This window comes from Anopheles gambiae, chromosome 2 (genome assembly GCF_943734735.2).
Source record: "Anopheles gambiae chromosome 2, idAnoGambNW_F1_1, whole genome shotgun sequence".
In the NCBI taxonomy this organism is placed as follows: domain Eukaryota; kingdom Metazoa; phylum Arthropoda; class Insecta; order Diptera; family Culicidae; genus Anopheles; species Anopheles gambiae.
This window is the reverse complement of record NC_064601.1, coordinates 106,498,359-106,507,337: the sequence shown is the minus strand read 5'-3', so window position 1 is coordinate 106,507,337 and position 8,979 is coordinate 106,498,359. Positions and strand designations below refer to the sequence as shown.

Here is an 8,979-nt window from a genome sequence, read left to right as displayed (position 1 = left end):
CTGGGGCTAGCGGGACTTTGCATGGTAAAGATCATCCATGCGCGCGCTCTCTCTCTCATTTCGGCATATGCTCTTGAAGAGATAGCACGTGTGAGATCGTGCTTGAGGTAAAGTTTTCCCCGCACGAGTTTTCTCTCATGGTAATCAACACAAACGCAAACTTCTCTTACGGCGGAAACGGAGCACGAGAACGGTTAACCCAGACTTACTGACCTCCAAATCATGCAGACGTCTGGGAGAGATGCATTGTACCATCTAGTTAAGGAATGTGGTCGCTGTTCGAATTCATTATTCGTATGATACTGATATATTATAATGACATTAAGAAACACTTTATTGGTGATGGCATTGACCAGAATATTTTGCAACAATTATCACATTTTCTATGTCTTATGACAGGAAGGATTGTTTTTTGAAATAAAAATAATTTAATGTAATATAAATATAATTCAACATTACGTTCGTTGTAGGTGTGCCTCCCCTGACTCGGTTGAAGCGTTCTTGAACGCAAGTATCCGTAAGCTCGCAGCCCAGTGGGGAAAAGTTGTATGCAATCCCTTACAAAACGGGTAGGGCTTAACAAGTGCTAAAGACGATATTTCATTCTTTGCTGTGAGTATGAAATCGGAACACGATATGCCTTGTGACAGAGAAGTCATCTTTGTAGGAGTGAAAGGGACAACATGCAACTTGAATTCTTTCCTGAAAGTAGGCAGTGATGGGTGCTTGCGTCATATAAAACTGGTGGAAACGGTAGGCTCACATTTTGTGATCAAGATTTTTGTGACCTAGAGTTTTGTGACCAACACTTCTGCTACCGAGAGCTATGTGACCAATATTTATGCGAACAAGAATTTTTGGAAAAAAAAAAATCTTAGAGCTCATGTTGGAAGTCGCAAGTCGCAGACGCAAGTCTTAAAATTGGCTGCAAATGTACTGAAAATCTCGCCCCGATTGGGAAATAGAGCACAATAAAATGAAATTGGTTTTAAATTTTAATGACTTAACATTATAAAATACGTTTTACGTAATCCGTGCTCCAATCTTGACGATATTTGTACTCATTTTGTATGAAATTTTAGGACTTGCGTGCAACCTGGGTCATAAGTTCTTTTTACCGATACTGCAACCTGGGTCATAAGTTCTTTTTACCGATATTTTCACTCATTTTGTATGAATTTTTAGGACTGCACGTAAGTCCTGGGTTATAAGTTCTTTTTATCAAAATTTTAACCAAGAATTGCGACCAAGATTTTTGGAAACAAAAATTAATTTAAATAGTTTGCATTTGAATCTAAGTATCACTGTTGTCCAATAACCCTGCAATCCATAAACAATATCAATATCTTTCATGCAATATCTTTCATGCAATAGTATAATGTAAAAGCACGAAATATTGTGCACAGCAGTATAACACAGTGATTACAGCCATTAAAATGTGTAGAAAAAAAACACTTTATATTTACTGAGGAATGTTTTTATCATTTTTCACTTTATTGTTTATACAGCTGTTTGATCAATTGTTCTTCTCTCTTTACATTTGAAACGCCCGCAGTGGTTTGTGGTGGGTGCAAAAACGAACTCTAAGGTCAACGAACACACGCAGTGAATGAATGATATATTAAGAATGTTAATATCTTTTTTAGTGGTAGTGTTCACGAAAATGCCTATCGTTAGTAACATTACTGATAATCAATTTACAGTAATAACTTTTCACTAAAAAAGGTTCATAAAATATATCATTTAATTTTGATTAAAACAACCAATGGACCATGGTTAAGTTATTTAGATCGAAATCGTCGCAACTCCACTATTTGCTCCTATCACATCCTAACCTAAATGCTACTCTAGATGATACTGACAACATAGTTTAAATTACACAAACTCCCAAAACAGCGCAGTGCCGTCACACGACCGGCTGCGTCTCGGCAACACCAAACGCCGATATCAGCACGTTCACGAGCGTAATGATGAAGATGCCGATCGTGATGAGATTGTTGATCCGATCGGCTTTACAAAAATCGTTCTCCTTCTTGATGTCGTACCGGCTCTTCCAGATCAGCCCAATGCCGACCGCCACCTGCGCAATGATGCTGGTCGAGATGAACACCAGATTGACGTAGAAGTACGGATGGCGGCTGTACGACTCCAGCACGTACCGGAGCTGATTGGCGTTGGCGGACAGTAGCGCCAGATCCATCATGCCCTGCGCAAGGTTCTTCTTCTGCTGGTACACATTCACGTCCGGTATGACCTGCCCGGTGGCCGTTGTTTGAACCTGGGGGAAAGGGGTAAAGCCACATTAATAACACAATCATTGGAACAGCACAACGCTGCACACCCCCATTACTCACAACACGTGTCCCATCGGCATCGAATGTCGGTGCAAACCCTGGGCGATACGTTGGCCCGGCCGGTGCCTGATTGCGACGACCGCCGCGTCGTCCCGCCCGCGACACACCCGTATCGACGGACCCATTGTCGACCGGGTCGAGGAAGCCGCTGTCGATGCCCCGGTTGCTCTTGGGATCGTCCAGATCCACCCCATCGTCCAGCTCGTCGTCGTCGTCGTCCAGCTCGGGCCCAGCCATTGGCGGTTCCTGCCGAGGAAGATTCGATTCGTTAGGTATGGGCAGAAGGGGAATCGCATCGGTACGAGCCTTCTCTGTGTCACGCTTTGCTCGGCGAGATGGTGAACGCTGCTTTCGGAGAAAGGAGAGAGAGAAAGAATAGAAAATAAAAACAATCATTTTACATCTCAAACTGCATTTAAAAAAAAAAACACCCATTTCACACCACCCGTGAAGAGATCGACCAGTTTCTGCGCCGAAAGTTGTTACTGACCCGCAATCCGCAGCAAGCTTCCCAGCGAGAGATCAACGAACGCGCCAAAATTGCTTAAATTGCAGGGTGAAAGTTATATTACTTGCCGCGTTTCGTTTGCATCGAGTGCATTGCATGCGCGATGGTTTCGAGATGTTAAAAAAGCACTTAAACATGAGCAAATCATAAGCGGAAACATACGGCAGACAAGATAAGTGTAGCGGATCGCGAGGCGGAAGCGTCATCGGAGGTTGATATGAGCCACAAGCATTGGATTGGACCGTTGGCGCCCGTCGTTATGTCACGTACGGTCAGTGTTTTGTGTATCTGTGACTTTTTTTATCAAGCAGAAGCGTTGAACATGTGTCAAGGGTGTCGAACATAAATGTAGCCTTATTATAGTTTATAAAAGAAATATTTTATGCATTGTTTTTACTGTATGTTTTTGTTTATATACTCCAAAGAGTTCGACACCCTTGCGTTTGAAGTCACAAAGAATGCTGCCTTCGTGTTAGAACTCGTTCGCTTATCACACGCTGTTCACACTGTTTACTGGCATTAATTGCACTTATCATGCGCTACTGGCAGCAAGCGAAACCAATCGCAAAACGATGCTGTAATGCTGGTACGAAAATTGTAAATTAAACACAATTAAATGCTCTTACTCCATGCGCAAAGCGAAGGATTAACGTCACTGTTTGCAAGAGGGCTACGAATAGCCCCCCGGCACAGCGTAAGGGTGGGAAAGTAGCACAAATTTAAATACAATTGAGCTGCCAAATCCAATCAAATCTGTACAGCAAAGCACAGTAAAACAAAAACAACGCCAATCAGCTGCCAATAAAAGGGGGATTCACTCACGATATGGATAGAATTTCATGAGCGGCATGACAACACTGGAAGCAGCGATCAATACCGCGCGTTAATAAGCTCTAAGCAATCCGCTCCAAGGACAGACGATAAGCACAGGAATGCGCCCTTTAGGGGAAGCAAGAAGCATAGAGCATGTTGTTAGAATGTTGTCACTCGATCGGTGTGGAATCTGTAATGTCATCAAACCGGTTCGGGTGACAGTCGAACGAATGGTGTTTGCTGGGTCCGTGGTGGCGGAACAACAATCGCCTTGTAATCGTGCGGTTGAGAATTCATCTTATAGCGCGGAAAATACCGAGCTTCAGCATTATGTGTGGAGTCGCTTCCGCACAACGCCGAATCAAATATGCGTCATCGTGCGCCTTTCCCGCGCCGCACTATGTGCGTCGCGCTGACTGATGCGATTCAGGGCGCGGGCCGCGATCATCATGCGATGATCAAGCTGTACCGATGGAGAAGCATAAAGCGAAAACACACAATACCAATACTCACACTGTTCGACCGGCTACGATTGCGACCGTTGGGGCGTGCGGCAAGGGTGTGCGCTGGGTTGGCAGTGGTGCGGCCAGCATCTGGCATGTCGCTGCCGGCGCTCTCTTCGATGTTTATTTCCACCGCTGATGTGTCTTTCTCTCCGGTGGACGTCATGATGTTGGGCAGATCGTTTGATCGTTTCGAGCGCAAAATTCACCTCTCACTCACACCAGTGCAAACTGATTCGACTTTAATTCTACCGATAATGTACCGTCAGAACAAAAAGAAAACAGCAAATGTTAAATTATTCACAATTATTTCACTTGACTGACAGGGGTCAAACACACACACACACATACCCCACGGGGAAGGGGTTACAACAACACACCGTTTGTGCGAGTGTCTTGCGAATAATTACACCCGCCCTGGATCCACTTGACCGACTGCTTCCCGGTGAATCAAGCAGTGGAAACAATAAGCCGTTGCCCGTTTTTCGACTCCGGCCCCGACTCGAGCACCGTTACACACTCCGTTGGGCACGTTGTTTTTTGTCTGGACAGCAACACACGACACGGAACGGGGTGGAGACCGATGTGTAAACACTGTACCGCTGAGCGGCTCGACACGAACTGAGCGCGCGTTTGGCGCTTTTGTGCGAATCGGGGCTGAGTTTTGCGGAAAGTCGAGCTAAATGTATCCTTGCGTTAGTTTGTGTGTGGTTACGGTCGTAATACGGGGACGGATGGGTGTGTGCGGTTGGGTTGGTAGAGAAGTGTTTAGGTTTAGCCTTTTAGTGCTTATTATACGTATTTTAGAATTTATTTCACAATATTAAGGTAAATGCGTGTAAAAAACGTCGCCTACTGTTTAAGAAATGTAACAAAGTTTTATAAAAATTGTAAAAAAAAACCATCGATCATCCTTAAAATTGATCAACTATAATGTAGTAATTCGGTTCGATGGTATGTGTTAGATTTGCTTGTTCTTTGTAGTATTTATTTTTTTATATTTTTACAGTTCTAGTTTTGAATGTTGCAAAACGAGGTTCAGATTTGATTGTTTTATTTATTTATTTATTTATTTATTTATTTATTTATTTATTTATTTATTTATTTATTTATTTATTTATTTATTTATTTATTTATTTATTTAGTTATTTATTTATTTATTTATTTATACATTTATTTATTTATTTTTGATGATATTTGTTACATTTTTCTTTATTTGTTTATGTATTATCCTCTTATTTCTCATGATATATTTTACTATGTGTTCTATTCACTATAAATTTAACAAAGTTAATAACATTCAGTTCGTTTGCTCCATGTTTTCATATTCCATCTTTATTCATGGAATTTCTTTATCCAACATTTATTCAATAATTGGGGTTTTTATGCTTTGTATGTTTTTTACCACGAGCTATTTCTCATTTTGTTTGTTAATTATGTATGTATAAACATCTTATTTCTGACAACTTTTACTAGGCATTGTCTTATCTACAAATTTAACATAGTTAATGGCTGGTATTATTGAATCCGTTCGTAGCGGCGGCGTACGTCCCGACACTCATTTTCCTAACGTACTAGATGGTTGCTACAGTTATTCACCGCGGCGTTGTAGGACCTATCTCAAGAAATGTGTTGTCATCCCCAGAATTTCATGTGAGCGCCGTACGTTCCCGCTACGAACGGATTCAATAATACCAGCTAGGCATGTGTAAAATGAACGAGAATCGCACCGTTCGAACAGTTCGGTAAAGTGCACGAACGAACGAGGTTCTTAACAAAAAGAACGACCAGGACTTTTGGAAGAAACTGACTACACCGAACGCGTTCGAACGTTCCGTTCAGTGTTCGACGGCACACATAAATGTGGTAATAAAACGTGCAAAATCATATCGCTTTCTCCCTCATTCTCGCACCGTGCGAACGGGTCGTCAGAGATCAAAATGTACCCTGTTGGTGTTGAAATCGTACCCATACAACTCAATTCCTCGAACGCCGTCGAATTTGTCCAGCAGTGTTCGATACGTGTGCTGTTGGTGTGGAAATCGTATCTATACGACTGAATTCATCGAACGCGTTCGAACTGGTGTTCGATCTGTGTTCTGTTGGTGTGTAAATCGTACCTACACAACTGAATTCATCGAACGCGTTCGAACTGGTGTTCGATCTGTGTTCTGTTGGCATGGAAATTATACCTATACAATTCAAAAGATCGAGCCCGTTCAAACGGATTAGTCATTGTTCGCGAATGAACTGAACTGAATTGATTGCGCTCATCATGTTGATCCATATTTAAGTAGTTTTTTTAAATAGAATCCTTAAGTGTGTATAAGGCATGGGGTACAATATATGCAGGAGACATTTTTGCTCGTATTAGTTTTTTACATGCTAGTTTTTGCTCGGTTTTGCGATGGATTGTGTTGACCAGACAGCCGAGTGTTTAATGTTTTTAAATGATTGGTTTCAACCGCAGAATGAGTACTTCTTTGGCTACAGTATGCGTCTATGGTGGGTAAATGAAAAAGATAACGAGCGTTCTTTGTGAATAAAAACCTCATGAAACAAAGAACGAAAGAATCGTCGTTCGCGTTCGGTTCTTTTTGGTGAGCGAACTAGTTCGTTCGCGTTCGGTGAAAAGAATCGTTTTGCCCATGCCTAATACCAGCCAATACCTTTCAATTCGTTTTCTTCCATCTTTTCACACGCGTCATCCCACCAACAAGCTGACCGTTCTCTTTTCGACCGTCCCACAATTGCGTGCTAACCGGTTTCCAATCGGTCCCGGTTCGGGCCGGCTGGGCTTTTCGCGGGGAATCCATACGAACGTCATGTGATATGTACGCAGCCCCTGGCTGGAAGGGGTTGAACAGCGGCGGGTCCGAGGGTTCGCTGGCAGCGGGAGCCGATCGACGAATGGTGGACTTAATGGACGGCGAGTTTTAAAGTTCGTTCTGCTTTGCGCCGTTCTGTTCTTCTCGGCACGCCTGACGCAATGGGCCACTCGGGGTCGGAATTGGGAATTGGAAACACCGGTTTTCGGTGTATTGCTTGGTGGCTATACGTTTGTGTTTCGCTTGATGGTGCCCGCTCCTGAAACGCATTGGTCGCATTGTTCGTAAATTGATCGTGTAAACACAGGCGGCGGGTTTAGAACCATTTTTGTAGATAAATTCCATTTTTGAGCTACTTAACACTTGTGTGTTACAATGTCTCACACTGTTTTCAGAGAAAATGGTTGGGGTTTTATTTCGGGGGTTTTGTTTATTTAATTTAATTAATGAAGTCATTGTACTCTAGACATGCCGACATGCGTCTCTAGTTGCTACTTATTGTTATTTTATTTGTAAAACAAAGTTCTACCAAACACTGTACAAGGTCATATTTCTTCGCACTATGAGGGAGATAAGGGTCGTTGCTTAACCGCATAATATCATTTATTACCCCGGGCGCTTGCTCTTCTTATCTACTTCTAAGTCGTCGAGTTTTGGCAAATTTGTCTTTCCATTTTTGCAACCCAAGGCAAGCTAATAACTGCCCTGCTGCTGTAGAAGCACTGTTCGTGTTTGCGGGGAGGAAAATAATTTACATAAGATTAGCGTTGCATAGCTTTGGGGGCATTCTGTAGAGGAAGTTTCTGTTGTGCCGGGGTGTTCTTTACGAGGTATGTCGTTTTCATGTTGTGTTGCATTTTTAAATATTCTTGGAAACCTGTTCAACAACACCAAGCTTCACTGCGATGTGTAGGGTTTTCCCCATGCAATGATTGATGACTAACGCTACGGTAGCAGGTGCATCGTAAAGTGTAATTTACACACGCATTCGATGTGGGCGCTTGACGAATTTTCACTCTCTCTCTTTCTCTCTCTCTCTCTCTCTCTCTCTCTCTCTCTCTCTCTTATTTGTTCCACCTTTCACACATTTTGGCGCATTTTACGCTTTTGCACTTTTTCGGTACGACGTCATTTCAATTTGCACTCTAGCCAGTTTCGGACACTCACACTCGCAACTTCAACACTCACGCTTTACGCGGCGCCACCCCAAACGCGGAAATCATCACATTGACCAGCGTAATGACAAAGATGCCGATCGTGATGAGGTCGTTGATCTTGTTTGCCTTGCATATCTCCTTCCGATCGTTCACGTCGTACCGGCTGTTCATGATCAGGCCGACGCCGACCGCTACCTGCACCAGCAGGCTGACGGAGATAAAGATTAGGCTGAAGATGTAGTACGGATGACGCTCGTACGTTTCCAGCACGTACCGGAGCTGGTTCGCATTGGCGGACAGCAGCGCCAGATCCATCATGCCCTGGGCTAGCGTTTTCTTCTGCTGGTACACATTCACGTTCGGTATTACCTCGGGCAGCCCGGCGGCACCCTGTTCGACCTACAATCAGGATAGGTTGGATGTAGATTGAGTGTATTTCGATTTTATATGCTCCCCTAAAACCAAAGGGCCATACTTACGGTAGGCGACAGTGCACCGTCGTTAATGTTTAGGGCCATTTTATGCACCCGGTGGGAGGGATCGAACGAACGAACGAACGAAAACAACAAACAAAGGTCTCTATTCCCGGGGCCGGGTCTGGTGTGTGTGTGCGGCCAGATAGATTCCTCGACGACAACTAAGCGCGCTGGCGGAATGAATACAACAAAATCGTGCTCGCTGCAAACGAAAATAAACCGCGGTAGTGTCGGTGCGCGTGGGATGCAGGGTTCGTCGCTTGGGTTGGGGGTTTGTTTTTTTTTTAATGTTACATTTCTAATTTTTTTCTTTTAAGTGAAATTTGTTTGAATAACATTA

At 43.3% G+C, this 8,979-nt stretch overlaps 2 protein-coding genes across 4 annotated transcripts; both read right to left on the bottom strand.

Annotated features, from left to right (window-relative positions):
- Window positions 1–1,461: 1,461 nt before the first annotated feature.
- On the bottom strand, window positions 1,462–4,821 carry LOC1270313 (ninjurin-A). Of its 3 annotated transcripts, none has more exons than XM_061644313.1 (5): window positions 4,559–4,821; window positions 4,189–4,426; window positions 2,661–2,699; window positions 2,355–2,600; window positions 1,462–2,278 (listed from the first exon to the last, which is right to left on the bottom strand). In XM_061644313.1, exons 2-5 carry the CDS (start codon window positions 4,342–4,344, stop codon window positions 1,907–1,909), a joined length of 813 nt encoding a protein of 270 aa, XP_061500297.1. In that variant the 5' UTR covers window positions 4,345–4,426; window positions 4,559–4,821; the 3' UTR covers window positions 1,462–1,906. The 3 variants fall into 3 exon arrangements, with proteins under 3 accessions (XP_061500297.1, XP_061500298.1, XP_061500295.1); XM_061644314.1 differs by having other exon boundaries at window positions 4,530–4,820; XM_061644311.1 differs by having other exon boundaries at window positions 2,355–2,699; window positions 4,559–4,820.
- A 2,668-nt stretch (window positions 4,822–7,489) lies between these two features.
- On the bottom strand, window positions 7,490–8,908 carry LOC4576528 (ninjurin-A). Its single transcript, XM_001237165.2, has 2 exons — window positions 8,643–8,908; window positions 7,490–8,562 (listed from the first exon to the last, which is right to left on the bottom strand). Exons 1-2 carry the CDS (start codon window positions 8,679–8,681, stop codon window positions 8,191–8,193), a joined length of 411 nt encoding a protein of 136 aa, XP_001237166.1. The 5' UTR covers window positions 8,682–8,908; the 3' UTR covers window positions 7,490–8,190.
- Window positions 8,909–8,979: the final 71 nt, after the last annotated feature.

What these genes read in the sequence shown, in the direction of transcription:
- LOC4576528 (XM_001237165.2), bottom strand. Translation starts at nt 8,681, where the DNA reads ATGGCCCTAAACATTAACGACGGTGCACTGTCGCCTACC. An exon ending in ACGGTGCACTGTCGCCTACC is followed by an intron (nt 8,563 to 8,642) that starts GTAAGTATGGCC and finishes TCCTGATTGTAG; the next exon opens with GTCGAACAGGGTGCCGCCGG.
- LOC1270313 (XM_061644311.1), bottom strand. Translation starts at nt 4,344, where the DNA reads ATGACGTCCACCGGAGAGAAAGACACATCAGCGGTGGAAATAAACATC. An exon ending in ATCGTAGCCGGTCGAACAGT is followed by an intron (nt 2,700 to 4,188) that starts GTGAGTATTGGT and finishes CTCCGAAAGCAG; the next exon opens with CGTTCACCATCTCGCCGAGC. An exon ending in ATGCCGATGGGACACGTGTT is followed by an intron (nt 2,279 to 2,354) that starts GTGAGTAATGGG and finishes CCTTTCCCCCAG; the next exon opens with GTTCAAACAACGGCCACCGG.